The sequence below is a fragment of the Melanerpes formicivorus genome, unplaced genomic scaffold, assembly GCF_026170545.1.
Source record: "Melanerpes formicivorus ecotype bairdi unplaced genomic scaffold, bMelFor1.0.p_v2 SCAF_4, whole genome shotgun sequence".
Classification (NCBI taxonomy): Eukaryota; Metazoa; Chordata; class Aves; order Piciformes; family Picidae; genus Melanerpes; species Melanerpes formicivorus.
Genome location: NW_027142356.1, coordinates 2,757,204 through 2,779,271, shown reverse-complemented (window position 1 = coordinate 2,779,271; position 22,068 = coordinate 2,757,204). Strand labels below are relative to the sequence as shown.

Below are 22,068 nucleotides of genomic sequence, written 5' to 3'. Positions count from 1 at the left end.
TCCATGTTTGTTTCTCTTTAAGAAAAGCGAAAGGTTGAGTTCTGCTACCCTCTCTAATCCATGCTTGCCTCATTCTGCTGCTAAGGAAGTTCATCCTCTCTCATTAATGTTTTCCCAAAGCAATAGGAACAATTCAAATAAGGGCAAAGCAAAGCATTTGAAACACAGCTACCTGGAAAGCGAATAATCCTGGGTCTCAAGGAAATGAATCACTGTGTGGGAAATGGAGTGGATTTTAAGCACAAGATGTTCTCTCTTCAGAGAAAATGAAATTAAAAGAAGGGTTGAAATCTGAGGAAGACCTTCCCCTAGGGACTGCTCCTTCTTCTCCACACCCTTACCTTTGTGAGAAGACATCTCGGTAGGGGCTGCCGTGCTGCAGCGCGATCCCGTATCCTCTGTCTGCCACAGTGTTCCCAACTGTGTAGAAGGAGCACTCTGCATCGTTGATGGCCACATACTCCAGCACTGCAGCATCCCACACGAAGGCATAATTTCCATATTTCACCTGCAGCAAACAGGAGACAGAGCTCAGACCACGGATCGCCAAGTCCCCAGCGAGGTCAGCACACCTAAAGGTGTGGCCTGTTCAGCACAGCCTGGTCTTCAAAGAAAGGGAAGCTCTCATCCCCAACAGCTCTCAGCACAAAATGTACCCTGTGGCTGGTGCCATGCAGTGCTTTGGCAGAGCAAAGATCATCCAGTCTGACCTCCCAGCAGTCAGCAGGGACATCCCCAGCTAGATCAGGTTGCCCAGGGCCTCGACCAGCCTCACCTTCATAGTATCATAGTATCACAGCATCAGTCAGGGTTGGAAGGGACCACAAGGATCATCTAGTTCCAACTCCCCTGCCATGGGCAGGGACACCCCACACTAGATCAGGCTGGACAGAGCCTCAGCCAGCCTGGGCTTAAACACCTCCAGGGACAGGGCCCCAACCACCTCCCTGGACAACCCATTCCAGGGCTTCACCACTCTCATGGGGAAGAACTTCCTCCTCACCTCCAGCCTCAATCTCCCCACCTCCAGCTTCATTCTATTCCTCCTAGTCCTATCACTACCTGTGATCCTGAGCAGTCCTTCCCCAGCCTTCTTGTAGCCCCCTTCAGATACTGGAAGGCCACAATGAGGTCACCTGGGAGCCTTCTCTTCTCCAGACTGAACAGCCCCAACTCCTTCAGTCTGTTCTCATAGGAGAGGTGCTCCAGCCCTCTGCTCATCCTCCTGGCCCTTCTCTGGACACCTTCCAGCACCTCCACATCCCTCTTGGAATAGGGGCTCCAGAACTGGAGGCAGTACTCCAGGTGGGGTCTCAGCAGAGCTGAGCAGAGGGGGAGAATCACCTCCCTTGCCCTGCTGGCTGTGCTTCTCCTGATGCAGCCCAGGATCTGATTGGCTTTGTGGGCTGCAAGAGCACACTGAGAGCTCCTGTTGAGCTTTTTGTCCACCAGCACCCCCAAGTCTCTCTCCTCAGGGCTGCTTTCCAGCCAGTCCCTGCCCAGCCTGGATTTGTGCCTGGGGTTGCCTTGACCCAGATGCAGGACCCTGCCCTTGCTCTTATTGAACCTGGGAGCCTTGACCACCTCCCTGGGCAACCTGTTGCAGTGAACAGGGAAATAGGAGACAAAAGCAGAAGATCAGAAAGGGGAAAATGAGTCCTGGAAAGGATCAGATGGACTTTCCAAAGGAATTGAGGAAGAGTGGGTTTAATGAGTGGAGCAATTTTACATGTGGGGAAGCAATCTTTGAGGCAATGGAAAGAGCAGAGGGTTGTGTTTTGACACTTGCTATTGTCCTCACTCACTCTTTGAATGTCCTAGTGTGTGTTGAATTCAACTAAGTGATTGTAAAGAGACTTATCAGCTGCTCGGCTGGTCAGGAGAAGTTCTCTTGATTGGGTTGCCTTGCTATAAACCAACTCACAGTGAGAACATATCAAAGTGATAAAAGCAGTTACTGTCAATAATATCTGTGATGAAGTGGTGTACAGAGATCCTTAGAGCAGCCCTGAGAGTATCACAGTTTGGCTTCCAACAAAGGCATTGTTTTCCATAGATAAAATCACAGTGAGCTTTGGTTAAAGTCCATGGGGCAGGAAAGAGACTGAAAAGCCAGAAGGGATCAGCCCAGCCATCTACCTTGAACACATAACTGCTCCAGGCAGTAAAGTACAGCCTTTTTGCCATTTTTGCCCTATCCCTTTACAGGTCTAGGGAATACAAATCCATGGAGTAAACCTGAGCCATGCCTACAATCTCTTGCTTTATGGAACTGTTATAGAATCACACCATCACAGAATGATCTGGGCTGGAAAGGGCCTCCAAAGAACATCCAGTTCATTCCCCTCTGCAGTCAGCAGGGGCATCCTCAACTAGATCAGGCTGCCCAGAGCCTTGTCCAGCCTCACCTTCAATATCTCCATGAACGGGGCAAAAACCACCTCCCTGGACAACCTCTTCCAGTATTCCACCACGCTTGTGGTGCAGAACTTGTTAGCAACATCCAATCTCAATCTGCTCTGCTCTATTTGAAGCCATTGCCCCATGTTCTGTCCCTGCAGGCCTTTGCAAACAGTCTCTCTGTAACCTTTCTGTAGCCCCCTTCAGGTACTGGCAGGCTGCTATTAGGTCTCCCTGGAGCTTTCTCTTCTCTCCAGGCTGAACACCCCCAGCTCCCTCAGCCTGTCCTAGTAGCAGAGGTGCTCACAACCCCTTTAAATCATTTTCATTACCTCCTCTGGACCCTCTCCATCAGCTCCATGTCCTTCCTGTATTGAGGGCTCCAGACCTGCACACAGTACTGCAGGTGAGGTCTCAGCAGAGCAGAGCAAAGTGTCAGAATCACCTCTCTGGCTCTGCTGGCAATGCTGCTTTGGATGCAGCCCAGGCTGTGATTTGCCTTCTGGGTTGCCAGCTCACAGAGTTTTCTTTGCTATTCAAGGTATTTATTTTTACTACTTTTTCTTTCTTTTTCTTTTCTTTTTCTTTTTTTTGTGAAGCAAATCCCCAATATCCCACCCATTCTTATGTAATTTTTAGCTATTTTTCCTTTTGCAGTTCTAAATACTCTCATTTGGGGGATGACATCCTTTAATTATTGATGAACCTTTCTGTTGCTTAGCAGAGCTGGGTAGAGCTTTCTTTAATATTTCCTTGCAAATCAGTTCAGTTCTCCCATTAGCATTGATACTGCTTTTGGAACTGGCTCCAGTTCTTAATTTTGATATATGAGACAGTTATCAGCAAGTTTGCAGATGACACCAAGCTGGGAGCAGATGTTGGTCACTTAGAGGCTAGAAGGGCTCTGCAGAGAGACCTCGACCAACTGGACAGATGGGCAGAGTCCAACAGGATGGCATTCAACAAGTCCAAGTGCCAGGTGCTGCACTTTGGCCACAACAACCCCATGCAGAGCTACAGGCTGGGGCAGAGTGGCTGAGAGCTGCCAAACAGAGAGGGACCTGGGGGTGCTGATTGACAGCAACCTAAACATAAGCCAGCAGTGTGCCCAGGTGGCCAAGAAGGCCAAGGGCATCCTGGTCTGCATTAGGAATAGTGTGGCCAGCAGGAGCAGGGAAAGTCATTTTGCCCTGTACTCTGCACTGGTTAGGCCACACCTTGAGTCCTGTGTCCAGTTCTGGCCCCTCAGTCTAGGAAGGACATTGAGGCCCTTGAGCATGTCCAGAGAAGGGCAACAAGGCTGGGGAGAGGCCTTGAGCACAGCCCTGTGAGGAGAGGCTGAGGGAGCTGGGGTTGCTTAGCCTGGAGGAGGCTCAGGGGAGACCTTCTTGCTGTCTACAACTGCCTGAAGGGAGGTTGTAGCCAGGTGGGGGTTGGTCTCTTCTCCCAGGCAAGCAGTACCAGAGGACACAGTCTCAAGCTGTGCCAGGGGAGGTTCAGGCAGGATGTTAGAAAGAGAGATTGGCCAGAAAGATTGATTCCCAGAAAGAGAGATTGGCCATTGGAATGTGCTGCCCAGGGAGGTGGTCTAGTTACCAGGTCTGTAAGTGTTTAAGAAGAGCCTGGATGAGACACTTGGTGCCATGGTTTAGTTGATCAGATGCTGTTGGGTGATAGGTTGGACTCGATGTTCTCAAAGGTCTATTCTATTCTATTCTATTCTATTCTATTCTATTCTATTCTATTCTATTCTATTCTATTCTATTCTATTCTATTCTATTCTATTCTATTCTATTCTATTCTATAGCACTGTGTTCAGTTTTGAGCTCCCCAGTTTAAGACAGACAGGGATCTGCTGGAGAGAGTCCAGCAGAGGGCTACTGGAATGCTGAAGGGTCTGGAGCACTGCCTGGTGAGGAGAGGCTGAGAGCCCTGGGATTTTTAGTCTAGAAAAGAGAAGACTGAGAGCGGGTTTAATAAATGTTTATGAATATCTGAGGGCTGGGGGTCAAGAGGAAGGGGACAGGCTCTGCTCAGTTGCACCCTGGGATAGGACAAGTTGCAATGAATGTAAGCTGTATCATACTATCATAGTATCATAGTATCAGTCAGGGTTGGAAGGGACCACAAGGATCATCTAGTTCCAACCCCCCTGCCATGGGCAGGGACACCCCACACTAGATCAGCCTGGCCAGAGCCTCATCCAGCCTGGGCTTAAACACCTCCAGGGACGGGGCCTCGACCACCTCCCTGGACAACCCATTCCAGGGCTTCACCGCTCTCATGGGGAAGAACTTCCTCCTCACCTCCAGCCTGAATCTCTCCACCTCCAGCTTCATTCCATTCCCCCTAGTCCTATCACTACCTGAGATCCTGAGAAGTCCTACCCCAGCACAGTAAGTTCCACCTCAACACAAGGGGGAACTTCTTTACTGTGAATGTCCCAGAGCACTGGAACAGGCTGCCCAGAGAGGTTGTGGAGTCTCCTTCTCTGGAGACTTTCAAGCCTTGCCTGGGTGCATTCCTCTGTGACCTGAGCTAGATGGTATGGTGCTGCTCTGGCAGGGGGGGTTGGACTTGATGATCTCTTTGGGTCTATTCCAACCAACCTCTGACATCCTGTGATCCTGTAAAGACTGGTTGTAGCCTGAACATCTAAGAATAAAATGCTGCTAGAATATAGCTTATCTGGAGTGCTGCTAATTGCTCACAGATTTGCACTTACAAACAAGGGGTAGCTATACTGGGAAGAGGGAGGATGATGTGCTGTGTGAAAGAAGGCAATTTTACAACAACAAAAGTCAATCAAAACCCTATACCCTGCTTTTTCTCTCCCTCTTACCATGAGAAGCATATATTTTGTAGCTTTTCAAATAGCTATATTGAAGTCTTCCACTTTGGTCCTCAAAATGAACAGTAAAAATTCCAGCTCTGCATTATAGACAGCAGGGACAGCCCCAACTAGATCAGGTTGCCCAGGGCCTCATCCAGCCTCACCTTCAATATCTCCAGGGATGGGGATTCACACACCACTAGATTTAAAGCCAACAAAACCTATGTTTCCAATGATTAAATTTCTATTACTTTTCAGGAGAAAAACCTGAAAATTCCTAGATAATGCTGGAAAAGGCCATTTTCTGAATCACAGAGTCAGAGAAGGTTAGGGGCTGGAAGGGACCTCGAAAGCTCATCCAGTCCAACCCCCCTTCCAGAGCAGGAGCACCTAGAGCAGATCACACAGGAACACATCCAGGTGGGGTTAGAATACCTCCAGAGAGGGAGACTCCACAACCCCCCTGGGCAGCCTGCTCCAGGCTTCTGTCACACTCACAATGGAAAAATTCTTCCTCCTGTTTCCATGGCACTTCCTCTGCCTCAGCTCCCACCACTGCCCCTTGTGCTGGCATTGGGCATCCCCCAGCAGAGCCTGGCTCCAGCCTCTGGGCACTCACCCTGCACATCTTCATCAACAGCAATGAGGTCATTCTCAGGCTCCTCCTCTCCAAGCTACAGATCCCTCAGCTCCCTCAGGCTCTCCTCCTAAGGAAGATGTTCCACTCCATCATCTCTGTGGCTCTGTGCTGGACTCTCCCAAGCAGTTCCCTGAGTGCCTTCTTGAACTGAGGGGCCCAGAACTGTACACAATACTCCAGATGTAGCCTCATCAGGGCAGAGTGGAAGGGTAGGAGAACCTCTCTCAACCACAACCCTTCTAATCCACCCCAGGATGCCATTGGCCTTCTTGGCCACCAGAGCACATTGCTGGCTCAGGGTGAACCTCCCATCCACTAGGACCCCCAGGTCCTTTTGCCCTTCACTGCTCTCCAACAGGTCAGTCCCTAACCTACACTGACACCCTGTGCCGACACCCTGTGCCTATACCCTGCTGGCACAGTGCTGATGTTTTTTCTACCTATGTGCATTACAAGTCAGGCCCCATCCTTCCCTTCTGACTGCTGCATGCCTTTCCTTGCTTATGAAGTTGTCAGTTGTATTTAAACCAAGAACAGATGAGCAGAAACAGACTCTTCCCCAGCATCACTGGAGGTGTTCAGGAGGAGACTTAATTAGGGTGCTTGGTGCCATGGGTTAGTTGATTAGGTGGTGTTGGATGATAGGTTGGACTCGATGATCTTGAAGGTCTCTTCCAACCTGGTTTGTTCTATTCTATTCTATTCTATTCTATTCTATTCTATTCTATTCTATTCTATTCTATTCTATTCTATTCTACTCTATTCTACTCTACTCTACTCTACTCTATTCTATTCTACTCTACTCTACTCTACTCTACTCTACTCTACTCTACTCTACTCTACTCTACTCTAATCTCAGCAAGCAGCTCCAGCTCTGACCCCAAATCAGTCAAGGACACTGAGGAATCACCCGCTCCATACAGTGCTCTGAGGCTCACGCTCTCCAACATGAACCATCCCTCTGCACTGGCTGATGGGGAAAACACCAATCCAATGCTGCTGGCCCAATGCCTGTCCCTGTGAACCTGAGGCCTGGGCATACAAATGTAGAAATTAATATGTTTTTTACATCATCTTTGCCTCCTCAGCATCGTGCCAGGTTACACCCAGCCCAGGAGGGGGTGGGTGCTAAAGAACCTAGTCCCAGGTGGACAAAGAAACCTGACCCAGGTGGACAGAGAGACTTTATTCACCCTCCGAGGGGGAGGAGTCCCCAGGTCAACGTCTATTCCACTCCTCCTTCCTGTCCACAGCATTTTTAAGGAGAGAGATTTCTGTTTCTCTTGCTCTTCTCCTGCCCCTTGCTTGCCCGACAGAGCTCTTGCTGCTTGCTGCTGTTGCTGCAGCCACGTGGTGGTGCCTCTTCCATGCTGCTCCAGGCTCCTAAGGACTGCATCTAAAGAGAATCCATATTGCATCCAGAGGATCCTTTGCCAGCTGGGCCTGGTTTTGTATACATTTTTATTTCCCCCTTTTGCTTTGTAACCTTCTTTTTACTCAAATGCCTTTTGTATTTTGTCAAGCTTACCTTTTACTTCCAAATCAATTCAAGGCCTTTCCCTCTCTTTTCTCCTGCCTAAGTTGCTTTCCCCTACTGGGGGAAAAGGGAGAGGAGAGGCAACCTAAATCTGTCCCATTTGGGCTTCTGGACTCTGGACAACAAGGGAGTAGCTGCAGCCTGCAGAGGGCTGTGCTCCATTGCACAAAACAGCCTCACCAAGGCCACTATTACAGAAGGGAAAATGAAGAGGGAACAAAATTGAATGAACATTTGCAAACAGAGGAGTGAGAGCTAATACACAGAATGTGAGTATTGTACTCAGAAAGGCGAGAAGACAGAGAGAAAATCTGTGAGGGAAGCTTAAATCAAGGTCTTCTTATTGTCATATGCTGCAGAACAGCTGATGGCATTCAGAACAGAGTTTTATTTCAGCAGAAGGGCAGAGAAACTCATTGATCTCCATAATCCTCTTGCAAGAGGGCAGTGGAGCTGCTATTTATCAGACTGAAGCAGAAGTCAGATCTTCTGCCCTCAGAGAAATTTTCATTTGCTAATTTGTCTTCCTCCAGGGACAGAGGTTTAAGTCTTTGGTTTATTCACAAAGGGCACAGTTCTGGAGAACTTCTGTTCGCTTCTCAGTGGAAATAGAATCTCCCATTTCAGTTTCAATTAAGCCCACTAATTTACAGTGATCATAGAAACATAGCTTTGTCAGGGCTGGAAGGGACCTCAAGGATCAGCTGCTTCCAACCAGTGCATAGTTTAATGTGTGGCTTCCTCAATGCCACTGCACCCCCTCTTGCCACTGGCTTGCCAGGTCTTCAGAGACATTCACAGGATGTTAGGGGTTGGAAGGGACCTCTGGAGATCATCAAGTCCACCCCCTCTGCCAGAGCAGGACCATAGGATTCAGCACAGGTCACACAGGAACACATCCAAACAGGGCTGGAAAGTCTCCAGAGAAGGAGACTCCACAACCTCTCTGGGCAGCCTGCTCCAGGGCTCTGGGACTTTGATGCTGAATGCATTTTAATTCTTGCACGAAGGTACTTTGAACCCATGAAAAAGAAAAGTGATACAGAAGTGAGCTAAGAAGGTTTAGACCTCACAGAAAACATTAGGAGTTATGAGAGGAGGGAGACCAGAGCAGCAGCATCTTTCACTTAGTTCCAGCTGCCTGCTTCCTATCACATGCAGACAACTGAGAAGATCACAGAATCATAGAATTGTCAGGGTTGGAGGGGACCTCAAGGCTCAGCCAGTTCCAAGCCCCCTGCCATGGCCAGGGACACCTCACACTACAGCAGGTTGCTCACAGCCACAGCCAGCCTGGCTGCAAAAACCTCCAGGCATGAGGCTGCCACCACCTCCCTGGGCAACCTGTGCCAGTCTCTCACCACCCTCATGGGGAACAACTTCTTCCTGACATCCAATCTGAATCTACCCACTTCTAATTTTGCTCCATCCACCCCAGTCCTGTCACTCCCTGACACCCTCAGAACTCCCTCCCCAGCTTTCTTGTAGCTTTCTTCAGATACTGGAAAGCCATAATAATGTATCCTCAGAGCCTTCTCTTCTCCAGACTGAGCAACCCCAACTCTCTCACTCTGTCCTCACAGGAGAGGTGCTCCAGCCCTCTCAGTTCTCTCAGAACCAAACTTGCTGTAGTTTGGAAGCATAATTTTGGAGCTTCTTGCCCCACACTCCCTGTCAGGCCAGCACATGTGGCTGGTCTGCATAAGACCCTTAATGGGAAGGTCTTGAGTTCAAGCCTGCAGTGGGCAGTAGTGTCCTCCTTACTCTAGTCACGAGATCTGTGGTGACAGGTTGGACTCGATGATCTTTGAGGTCTCTTCCAACCTTAGTGATACTGATACTGATCAGGTTGAAAAGCAGCCATGGAATCTGGGAGGCAGAAGTTGAGTTTGACTGACAGCTGTCTGTGGTGCACGATGGCAGATGGATTCCCACAGTAGTATCAGAGCACAGAATCTCTGTTTAGGCATCATGACAAGCAGTTAATAAAATAATAGTAACAACAAGAGTCACAACCCTGTAGAATGTCATTTTTCAGGGTCTATGGAAAGCTATTTAAATCCAAGGGGCACCGTTTGACAAACATTGAAACTTATCCTTTGAGCTTCCTCAAATGAAAAAAGAAGTGCAGTCATTCCTAAAGCTGATCTTGAATGAGTGCCCAGGAGTGAACAGCAGCAGGGAATGGAACAGAGGAGCTTAGGGCAAGAAAGAAGAGGTTAGAAATCCCAGGCTCATCTATGCTTTGCTTGGAAGTTTATCTTTCATACAATCACAGAATGGTCCAAGCTGGAAGGGACCTCCAAAGCTCATCCAGTCCAAGCTCCCTGCAGTCAGCAGGGACATCCCCAACTAGGTCAGGTTGCCCAGGGCCTCATCCAGCCTCACCTTCAATATCTCCAGGGAAGGAGCCTCAACCACCTCCCTGAGCAACCTGTTTCAGTGCTCCACCACCCTCAGAGTGAAGAACTTGTTCCTCACATCCAATCTCAATCTGCTCTGCTCTAGTTTGAAGCCATTGTCCCTGGTCCTGTCCCTGCAGGCCTTTGCAAACAGTCTCTCTCCAGCCTTCCTGTAGTCCCCTTCAGGTACTGGCAGGCTGCTATTAGGTCTCCCTGGAGCCTCCTCTTCTCCAGGCTGAACACCGCCAGCTCCCTCAGTCTGTCCTTGAGCAGAGGTTCTCTAACCCTCTGGCCCTCCTCTGGACCATTTCCATCAGCTCCATGTCCTTCCTGTATTGAGGGCTCCAGACCTGTACACAGCACTCCAGCTGAGGTCTCAGCAGAGCAGAGCAAAGTGTCAGAATCACCTCTCTGGCTCTGCTGGCAATGCTGCTTGGGATGCAGCCCAGGCTGTCATTTGCCTTCTGTGCTGCAAGCTCACACTGCCTGCTCCTGTCCAGCTTCTCATCCACCAGCACCTCCAAATCCTTTTCCTCAGGGCTGCTTTCTGTCACCTCCTTTCCCAGTCTGTATTGCCACTGAGGACAATAAGAGATCATGCTGATTGCTCATGTGTAGCTGAAGCACAGGTTCATTACAGCTAACATTAATATCTGATGGAAGAGAGATAGGAAGGAAAAACCCCAACCAACAGACAAACAAAATCTCAGCCAAGCCAACCTTTGAATCACAGAATCACAGAAACATTCAGGTTGAAAATGACCCTCAGGATCACCAAGACCAACCATGAACCCTACTTGAAAGGTAAGAAAGCATTCTTTTCCCTTTTTAATGCCATTTATTTTATGACAACTAGGTGTTGCATACAGTAATGGAGACTCTTTTAAGTGCATCACCAGTGATGGCCACATACAGAAATCATAGGAAAGCACTTTAGGTTCCTCAGAACCTTAGACTGGTGGTAGCCAAGTGGCAGTCTCAATAATGAGGCAAATTGAATCCACTAATGTCACTCCTCTCTTCTCATGTATTTGTGGTGCTGTGGTAGCTAATCCCCAGTAAAAGAACTTTTAAAAGAGGAAAGCTACACAGCTCAATCCTCTCAGTTTGGGTGAAATCCCAAGACTGTGTGGATTATAGTACCAGTAAGATAAATACAGGTGAATTTAGAGAAGCAGCAACCCTCTTTAAATGAAATGGCTCCAGCATGACTTTAACTGAAGAGGTCTTTGCCCCCTTCCTTAGAACAGAAACAGTGTCAATCTAAGTGCAGTTCTTGGCCAGCATTCATTATTCAAAGCAATACTTACTGGAGACCAAATGCTAGGCCAGAATGATAGAATCAATAAGGTTGGAAAAGACCTCAGAGATCATCAAATCCATCCTATTACCTAATACCTAACACCTCCTGACTACTAAACCATGGCTCCAGGTGCCACATCCAAGCCTTTGTTGAACACCTCCAGGGATGGTGACTCCACCACCTCCCTGGGCAGCACATCCCAGTGGCCAATTCCTCTTTCTGGGAAGAACTTTCTCCTCACCTCCAGCCTAAACCTCCCCTGGTGCAGCTTGAGGCTGTGTCCTCTTGTTCTCTCACAGGTTGCCTGGGAGAAGAGACCAACCCCCACCTATGTACAACCTCCCTTCAGGGAGCTGGAGAGAGCAAGAAGGTCTCCCCTGAGCCTCCTCTTCTCTAGGCTAAGCAACCCCAGCTGCCTCAGCCTCTCCTCACAGAGCTGTGCTCCAGACCCCTCCCCAGCCTCATTGCCCTCCCCTGGACACCTTCAAGTGCCTCAATGTCCTTCTTAAATTAAGGAGCCCAGAATTGGACACAGAAAAATCACCAGAAGTAAAAATAAAACCACCACAAAACTGCTCATGAAAACCATTCATCATCTAGGAAAGAACTTTAACCACAATAGAATTCTTTGCAAAACTGCCAACAGCAGTGAAAAGTCCTCCGGTAAAGGCAGCAATAGATTTTCATGTGAGAAACTTCTTGTAAAGAAACTGCCTTAACTTTCAGTCTTTTGTATTCCTTGTACAAGAGTTTCTGACTGCTTTCATCGCGGTAATAGGATGCAGGACCTTCCAGCACTCACACAGAAGAATTGAACTATCTTCTTTTCAACCATTTCCTCTTTTTTTTTTTTTCTTTTTAGAAACACAGAATCATTCAGGTTGGACAGACCTCAGGATCACCAAGTCCAACCCAGAACCCTGCTCTACAAGGCTCACCCCTAAACCAGAGCCCCAAGCACCACAGCCAAACCACCTTGAAACACAGGCAGGCTTGGGGACTCCACCACCTCCCTGGGCAGCACATTCCAATCCCTGACCACTCTGGATGGGAAAAAATTCTTCCTCATGTCCAGTCTAAGCCTATCCAGTTGCAGCTTGAGGCCATTCCCTCTTGTCCTATCACTAATTCTCACCACCTGTGAGAAGAGACCAGCAGCAGCCTCTCCACAAGGTCCTTTCAGGCAGTTGTAGACAGCAATGAGGTCTCCCCTCAGCCTCCTCTGTTTCACACTAACCATCCCCAGCTCCTTCAGTTGCTCTTCATCAGATTTCTTCTCCAGGCCCTTCCCAGCTTCCTTGCCCTCCTCTGCCCTGGCTCCAGCACCTCCACTTCTCTCTTGTATGAATAAACATCTTCACAGGTTTGGATGGAGCCAGCTTGGCACTGCAGGTCTAGATGCAGTATCCTGAAGGTCCAAAAGAAATGATTCCCAGCACACTTCCCCCTCCACCGCCCCAACTGTAATAACACTGTACAACAGTTTAGCATTGTTATCCTCATTTTGGTACCCTGCAGGGCACAAGAAGTACTAATTGCTGTCTACAACTCCCTGAAGGGAAGTTGTAGCCAGGTGGGAGTTGGTCTCTTCTCCCAGGCAACTAGCACCAGAACAAGAGGACACAGTCTCAAGCTGTGCCAGGGGAGGTTTAGGCTGGATGTTAGGAAGAAGTTCTTCACAGAAAGAGAGATTGGCCACTGGAATGTGCTGCCCAGGGAGGTGGTGGAGTCACATCACTGGAGGTGTTTAAGAAGAGCCTGGATGAGGCACTTGGTGCCATGGTTTAGTTAATTAGATGGTGTTGGGTGATAGGTTGGACTGCATGATCTCGAAGGCCTTTTCCAACCTGGTTTCATAGTTTCATAGTTTCATTCAGGGTTGGAAGGGACCACAAGGATCATCTAGTTTCAACCCCCCTGCCATGGGCAGGGACACCCCACACTAGATCAGCCTGGCCAGAGCCTCATCCAGCCTGCTCTTAAACACCTCCAGGGACAGGGCCCCGACCACCTCCCTGGCCAACCCATTCCAGGGCTTCACCACCCTCATGGGGAAGAACTTCCTCCTCACCTCCAGCCTGAATCTCCCCACCTCCAGCTTCATTCCATGCCCCCTAGTCCTGTCACTACCTGAGATCCTGAGCAGTCCCTCCCCAGCCTTCCTGTAGCCCCCTTCAGATCCTGGAAGGCCACAATGAGGTCACCTGGGAGCCTTCTCTTCTGCAGACTGAACAGCCCCAACTCCTTCAGTCTGTCCCCATAGGAGAGGTGCTCCAGCCCTCTGATCATCCTCCTGGCCCTTCTCTGGACACCTTCCAGCACCTCCAGGTCCCTCTTGTAATAGGGGCTCCAGAACTGGACACAGTACTCCAGGTGGGGTCTCACCAGGGCTGAGTAGAGGGGGAGGATCACCTCCCTCGACCTGCTGGCCACACTTCTCCTATTCTTCTATTCTATTCTAACTGCTGGCAACCTGCACTGCACCCCACACGCTTGGGCTGGGGCATGAACGAATTGGTCCAGATCATAAAGCTCAGTCCTTCCACATCAGTTTGCTCTCATAATAGACTCCAGTGGTCTTCAAAGCTACTTCTTTTGCTGGTAAATCTGCACAAAATCCCCAACCTTCTTCTCTAGCAGTGAACCTTCCCCTTAAGCACAGCAGTACCTGTGGCTGTGGAAAGAAGCGGCCTGAGATCTGTCCCAGTGACTCAAGGTTTCTACCTTTCAGCAATAGCTGGCATCTCCTTTCCCTGAGACTTCTCTCAGGGTTCCCATGGGGTGGCTCTGTGTGCTTCTTTCAGGCTGTAAGCTCAGTCTGCTGCACACACTGGCACTGCAGATGCTTTCCAGCAAGGCACTCCAGAAATGCTCCTCAGAGAAAGTTCTGCCCTGTGGTGTCTTCAGCTAAGGCTAACATTACAAGCCTGATCAGGTCCTCTGCAGATGGGTGAGTTCCTTCTGACCCCACAGCCCAGATGCTGCACAGATTAATGTTCCTGTCATCCCCAGGGCAGTGCATTGTTAAGAGCCATTCATTACTCCTTTAATGTGTGGCTTCCTCAGTGCCACTGCACCCACTCTTGCCACTGGCTTGCCAGATCTTCAGAGACTTTACAGGCTCACAGGAAGTTAGGGGTTGGAAGGGACCTCTGGAGATCATGGAGTCCAACCCCCCTGCCAGAGCAGGACCAGAGAATCCAGCATAGGTCACACAGGAATGCAGCTTGAGGCTGTGTCCTCTTGTTCTGGTGCTGCTTGCCTGGCAGAAGAGACCAACCCCCACCTGGCTACAACCTCCCTTCAGGGAGTTGGAGAGAGCAAGAAGGTCTCCCCTGAGCCTCCTCTTCTCCAGGCTAAGCAACCCCAGCTCCCTCAGCCTCTCCTCACAGGGCTGTGCTCCAGACCCCTCCCCAGCTTTGTTGCCCTTCTCTGGACACATTCAAGTGTCTCAATGTCCTTCTTAAACTGAGGAGCCTAGAACTGGACACAGGACTCAAGGTGTGGCCTAAGCAGTGCTGAGTACAGGGCACAATGACCTCCCTGCTCCTGCTGGCCACACTGTTCCTAATGCAGGCCAGGTTGCCCTTGGCCTTCCTGGCCACCTGGGCACACTGCTGGCTCATGTTCAGCTGCTCTCCTCCAGTACCCCCAGGTCCTTTTCCACCTGGCTCCTCTCTTGCCACTCCAAGCCCAGCCTGCAGTGCTGCAGTTGACACTCTAAGGAAGCCAGCTTACCTTAATGCTCTGCAGCCACTTCTTCATTTTTAACTAGCTAGCTAAAAAGTTCACTCCACCTACTTTTCTGTCCATGAAAGATATGCACAAAACAACTTCACAGTTGCTTGAGTCATCTTAGAAAAGGTGTATGGTAATAAAGAGTAGAGAAAAATCACATTCTTTTGTTTGGCTTTCTAGGGATTTTGTTGCATATGAAAGCTAAGAAGTTCAGGTCAGAGAATGAAAGGCCTTTCATCATTTTCATTTGCCACTGCCCATGCAAGCAAAGTCAAAGCAATCACAGAATCACAGAACACATCTGGTAGGAAGAGACCTCCAAGCTCATCCAGTCCAACCTTCCACCCAGCCCTGCAGGCTCAACACTAAACCATGTCCCTAAGCACCAGCTCCACACACTGCTTCAACACCTCCAGGGATGGGGACTCCAGCACTGCCCTGGGTAGAACATTCCCATGGCTGAGAGCCCTCTCTGGGAAGAAAGATTTCCTAGCATCCAGCCTGAGCCTCCCCTGCTGCAGCTTGGAACCATTTCCTCTGCTCCTGTCCCTTGCCACCAAGGAGCAGAGGCTGCCCCCTCCTCGCTCCAACCTCCCTTCAGGGAGCTGTAGAGAGCAATGAGGTCTCCCTCAGCCTCCTCTTCTCCAGCCTGAACACCCCCAGCTCCCTCACTACACCACTGGCATATGCAGGTTTTGCAGGTTTGAGTAACAGGATAGAGAAAAATCTTTTCATTTTATTTATTTTATATCCACCTGACCCTCAACTCAGCTGGGACTGGAAAGCTTCATCTGGTTGCAGATTGAAAGCAAGCTGACAGAGACAGCAACAGGGATGCACGACCAAGTAGAGAGGTGAAGGGTGGAAAGAAGAAAGGCTCAGAGAGCTGGGGAAAAGCTCCAACTTTCTCCCAGCTGTAGCAGCTGCTACCCATACAGAAGACAAGAGAGGGCTGGGAGCAGAACAAGGAAAGGGTAAGACTGAGGGGGAAAAGTGAAGTGAGAAGTCAATAGGAGAAGAATGAAACAAGGTTGCTGGAGCTGTGTGGGAGTATGTGTAGTCCCCAGACACCCTTGGTGTGGTGTTATTCATCTTCATGAACCTGGAAATGTTACAGAACCTCTGCAGCATTAAGCACTAAGTTAATGGAGATAAAATGGAGACATAAGAGTTCACAGGACTAGAATAATAGATGCCTAATACCTTTTGTGTCCCCTCTAGCCAAGCAAGAGAGCTCCAAATGCCAAGCTACTGTTCTCTGCCAAGTACTTGGGAGAGTTTTTCCTTCTTAGGATAACAAGAATCCTAAATGAGGAATCAGAGCCCAAGCACACCATGGAAAAGGATATGAGCCATGGAAAGGGTTTGGTAATGGAGTTGTGGATTACTTCTGCCTTTGATCTGCTGGAGGGTAGAGAGGCTCTGCAGAGGGACCTCGACAGGCTGGACAGATGGGCAGAGTCCAAGGGCAGGAGATTGAACACATCCAAGTGCCAGGTTCTGCACATTGGCCACAACAACCCCAAGCAGTGCTACAGGCTGGGGTCAGAGTGGCTGAGAGCAGCCAGGCAGAGAGGGACCTGGGGGTGCTGGTTGATGGTAGGCTGAACATGAGCCTGCAGTGTGCCCAGGCAGCCAGGAGGGCCAATAGCATCCTGGCCTGCATCAGGAACAGTGTGGCCAGCAGGAGCAGGGAGGTCATTCTGCCCCTGTGCTCTGCACTGGTTAGACCACACCTTGAGTCCTGTGTTCAGTTCTGGGCCCCTCAGTTTAGGAAAGATGTTGAGCTGCTGGAAGGTGTCCAGAGAAGGGCAACAAAGCTGGGGAGGGGTCTGGAGCACAGCCCTGTGAGGAGAGGCTGAGGGAGCTGGGGTTGCTTAGCCTGGAGAAGAGGAGGCTCAGGGGAGACCTCATTGCTGTCTACAACTCCCTGAAGGGAGGTTGTAACCAGGAGGGGGTTGGTCTCTTCTCCCAGGCAGCCAGCACCAGAACAAGAGGACACAATCTCAAGCTGTGCCAGGGGAAGTTTAGGCTGGATATGAGGAGGAAGTTCTACACAGTGAGAGAGATTGGCCATTGGAATGGGCTGCCCAGGGAGGTGGTGGAGTCACCATCCCTGGAGGTGTTTAGGAGGAGACTTGATGGGGTGCTTGGTGCCATGGGTTAGTTGTTTAGGTGGTGTTGGATGATAGGTTGGACACGATGATCTTGAAGGTCTCTTCCAACCTGGTTAATTCCATTCCATTCCATTCCATTCCATTCCATTCCATTCCATTCCATTCCATTCCACTCCACTCCATTCCATTCCATTCCTAAAGCCTGCATTTTGCTCATGAGATGGCATGGAACAGCCCCCATGAGAGCTGTTTTTCTTGTGGACCTCACCTGTGCTAGTGCATAATAAATGCATTAATCACAAGGGGAATGCTCATACACTTTTCTTTATGGACTGTGACAGCAGCACAGCTCTGCTAGACTCAAATATGCACAAAGGAATGTTTGCAGGGGTGGGCTCAGCATTCTTTTCTCTTCAGGCCACCCATTCCTCCTGGTGCTTCCCTAACACTGAGTGTAGCCAGCTGGAAATTACTTCAGCCACAAAGAGTGTCCAGCAAAAAGCCCCCAACATCTCCTTTGAGAATTATCCACACCTAGTTATGCTCAGCTTTTACAATCCCTGGCTGGAAAGGCATTTTATCTGCTTAAGGCATTTCCTGATTGTCAGTTTTCTCACTCCCTGCTCCCTTCCAGAATTTCCCATCCCCTAAAAATCCCAGCTTCAGGAAGAGACTTGGAATCTCTACAATCAATCACTTGCCAGAGCAAAGGAAAGCAGCACCCAGGCTGTTTTGTTATTTAGAAGTGGAAAGCCTCTCATACATAAAGATTTGATTATGGTAGTCACAGGTGATATGGCCATGGAAACAGATGGGGATAGATACTACTCTGGCAGCAATTCTCAGAGTTCCACACTACCAGAAAAAGGCACAAGAGGGATAAACAAAGCACAAGATGGTTAAACAGGGCACAAGAGGGATGAGCAAAGCACAAGATGGATACACAGGGCACATGATGGTTAAACAGGGCACAAGATGGATAAGCAATGCACAAGATAGATAAACATGGCACAACAAGGATAAACAGGGCACAAGATGGTTAAATGAGGCAGAAGAGGGTTAAACAGGGCACAAGAGGGATAAGCAAAGCACAAGATGGATAAGCAAAGCACAAGATGGATAAACAGGGCACAAGAGGGATAAACAGGGCACAAGAGGGATAAAGAGGACACAAGATGGTTAATTGAGGCACAAGATGGTTAAACAGGGCACAAGAGGGATAAACTAAGCATGGCTAGCTAAGAACTCTTCATGCTGGTAGCCAGGAGCAGTTACTCATCATGCTGCCGTGGTGTTGCAGTCCTACTTGCCACACCTATCAGAAATACCCCAAATTCTTCCAGAAATGAAACACAAAACCAAAGCCAAACCAACCAACCAAAAACAGAAGAAAGAAGAGAATCTCCTGTTTGTTATCCCTGCAGGTAGAGTTTGAGGGCTGCCTAACACAGACAAAGTTCATACAGGCTTGCAGGACATTAGGGGTTGGAAGGAATCTCCAGAGATCACCAAGTCCAACCCCCCTGCCAGAGCAGGAACAGAGAATCCAGCACAGGGCACACAGGAACACATCCAGGCAGGGCTGGAAAGGCTCCAGAGAAGGAGACTCCACAACCTCTCTGGGCAGCCTGCTCCAGTGCTCTGGGACCCTCACAGTGAAGAAGTTCCTCCTGATGTTGAAGTGGAACCTCCTGTGCTGTAGCTGACATCCCAGGTCATATCCCAGGGTGCAACTGAGCAGAGCCTGTCCCTTCCTTCCTGACCCCCAGCCCTCAGGTATTGATAGACATCTATTAAACCCCCTCTCAGTCTTCTCCTCTCCAGACTAAGCAGCCCCAGGGCTCTCAGCCTCTCCTCCCCAGGCAGTGCTGCAGTCCCTTCAGCATCCTTGTAGCCCTCCCTTGGACTCTCTGCTGCAGATCCCTGTCCCTCCTGAACCAGGGAGCCCAGAACTGGATGCAATATTCCAGAATAAACACCCAAGAATAAACTAAGTTAATGATCATGACCATCACCACAGAGTATTTCTCAGAAAACAGCCTCTCTGGGTCTGACCTCTCTGCCTTTATCCTGAAAGGAGAGCTACAGCCTAGCCTGAAAAGATGAGCATGGGAGCTAAAATTTTCCACAGTCTGATACAGTATTAAAAGAGAGGAGTGAACAAAGAGGATTTTATTGAGCAATAATTTCTTCTTACCTCTCATTTTCTCCAGCTTCTAGAATGAGTGCATCAGGAACAGTGTGGCCAGCAGGAGCAGGGAGGTCATTCTGCCCTGTGCTCAACACTCGTTAGGCCACACCTCGAGTCCTGTGTCCAGTTCTGGGCCCCTTAGTCTAGGAAGGACATTGAGAGACTTGAAGGTGTCCAGAGAAGGGCAACAAAGCTGGGGAGAGGCCTTGAGCACAGCCCTGTGAGGAGAGGCTGAGGGAGCTGGGGTTGCTTAGCCTGGAGAAGAGGAGGCTCAGGGGAGACCTCATTGCTCTCTACAACTCCCTGAAGGGAGGTTGTACCCAGGTGAGGGTTGGTCTCTTCTGCCAGGCAAGCAGCACCAGAACAAGAGGACACAGCCTCAAGCTGTGCCAGGGGAGGTTTAGGCTGGAGGTGAGGAGAAAGTTCTTTCCAGAAAGAGTAATTTGCCACTGGAATGTGCTGCCCAGGGAGGTGGTGGAGTCACTGTCTCTGGAGGTGTTCAAAAAAGGCTTGGATATGGCACTTGGAGCCATGGTTTAGTTCTCAGGAGCTGTTGGGTGATAGGTTGGACTTGATGATCACAGAATCACCAAGGTTGGAAGAGACCTCAGAGATCATTGAGTCCAACCTGTCACCACAGACCTCATGACTAGACCATGGCACCAAGTGCCACATCCAATCCCCTCTTGAACACCTCCAGGGATGGTGACTCCACCACCTCTCTGGGCAGCACATTCCAATGGCAAATGACTCTCTCACCTTCTCTGAGGTCTTTTCCAACTTTATTGATTCCATGACTGTATGACAACTCTGTATTTCTCTTGACTTGTCTGACCAACTAACATAATTGCATTCATCTCAGAGACAGTTTTCTCACCTTGGAGTTTTCTGCTTGTTTTCAGAGAACGTCTGCTGGCCTGAAAGCTTGGTTGTTTAGGATATGTCCTTTCTTCTCTTCAGAATTTTGCTTCACTTGGATCCTTTCACTGTCATGCCTACAACCATTCTCTCTCATCATGTGCAACTTCAGGTGCTTAGTTTAGGTGCCCAAGTTTCCTTCCTAACTATCGCAGACAGACAATTTCTGTCTCTGGGGAGGCTATGCTGGAAACCCATTTTTCCTGGCAGCTTATTTTGTACAGAGCCTATCAAAATAAGATCATACTGTGTGACTAGAAATGGCATTCAGAAATAAGAATATACCCTGAGGGCCTCATTTTGCTCAAATCCTGGAGAATTGCATTCTGCAGAAAGCTGAGTCCAGACATTTCAGCTGAGGGAAGAGTGGCTGACAGCCCTCTGAGGACTAAGCATGGGGTGGGAGGGTCCTCAACCTCCATTCTAATGGCCAAATAAGAAGTTAAGGACTTCATACCTGAGCCTATTTCCAAACCTGTAATCATGTTTTTATATGGCAAAGCAATCAGAGGCTCACAGGATGTTAGGGGTTGGAAGGCACCTCTGGAGATCATCCAGTCCAACCCCCCTGCCAGAGCAGGACCATAGAATCCAGCACAGGTCACACAGGAACACATCCAGACAGGGCTGGAAAGGCTCCAGAGAAGGAGACTCCACAACCTCTCTGGGCAGCCGGCTCCAGAGCTCTGTGAGCCTCACAGTGAAGAAGTTGAGGTGGAGCCTCCTGTGCTGCAGTTTCTATCCATTGCCCCTTGTCCTTATCCCAGGATGCAACTGAGCAGAGCCTGTCCCCTCCCTCCTGACCCCCAGCCTCAGACAGTTATAAACATTGATTAAATCCCCTCTCAGAGAGGAAAATTGATTCCTGTGCTGGTGGAGATTTCAGATGGAGTTTCTTTTGTGTAGAAGTAGACTAATTAGGATGGTGTGGTGAGAGAAACACCTGGAGTACAGCTCTGTCCCGATGGCAGGAGACCAGCTCTGCACAAGTGCTGCCAATATAAGGCACACAGTGCATTGCCAGGCATTTGGTATCTGAAGTAATCCTCATGCACACACAAAAAGCAGAGTTAACCTTGGACTTGGACAGACTGAGAGCTGGGCAGAGAGGAGGTTCAGCAAGGATAAGTGGAGATTGGGCAGGAGGAATAAACTGCAGCAGTACAGGCTGGGAGGGGATCTGCTGGAGAGCAGCCCTGGGGAGAAGGAGCTGGGAGTGCTGGTGGACAACAAGTTCTGCATGGGACAGCAATGTGCCCTGGGGGCCAAGAAGGCCAATGGGACACTGGGGGGCATTCAGAGGAGTGTCAGGAAGGGACAGACTCTACTCCCTTCCACCCCCTACCATCCTGTGATCCTGTGGGTTTGCTAGCTCTTTGGTTTCACTCACATCACAGCTATAACAGTATTTAGATGACTACAGTATGAGTTCCCCTCTGCCCTCTTCTATGGTAGCTATAAAATAAAAGAAAGGAGGAGGAAAAGCATAAAGAAACAGCAAAGCAGGGCTGCTGAGTTGCTGGGTAGCAGTGGCAGCACACAAGACACCCAGTTGTCAAGGCTTTTGATAGTGTAATAACAAAGGGGATTGTCAAGGAGCTTGAGGAAAAGACAAGTCTTGAGGGAAAACTTTCTACCTTACAGAAGGCTCCTTGGAGAAAGCTTAAAGGTGCTTGAAAAAGGAGTTGCACTGGAAGCTCACACAAATTATTTTCAGTTCAGAAATGAGAAAGCCACAGGGAGAATCAGAACTGACAGTGAAGAGCTGTGAAAATCCAGACTTTTCCCCCACTTTCCCCCCTTTTTTAAAAATGCAAGCATTGTAAGTAGAACTAACTGTGGAATGAGTGCCCTATAAAGGTCCCAGAAAAGAACACTGAAAACTACTGAATCACAGAACTGTCAGGGTTGGAAGGGACCTCAAGGATCAGCCAGTTCCAACCCCCCTGCCATGGGCAGGGACACCTCACACTACAGCAGGTTGCTCAC

General features: G+C 49.3%; 1 protein-coding gene across 1 annotated transcript in view; it reads right to left on the bottom strand.

The window, feature by feature from the left end:
* Positions 1-22,068, bottom strand: part of GRID2 (glutamate ionotropic receptor delta type subunit 2) — a 474,774-nt gene that overhangs the window by 86,529 nt on the left and 366,177 nt on the right. Inside the window, exon 12 of the mRNA XM_068171063.1 lies at positions 342-508. Within this exon, the coding sequence (XP_068027164.1) occupies positions 342-508 (167 nt within the window). The remainder of the gene's footprint in view (positions 1-341; positions 509-22,068) is intronic.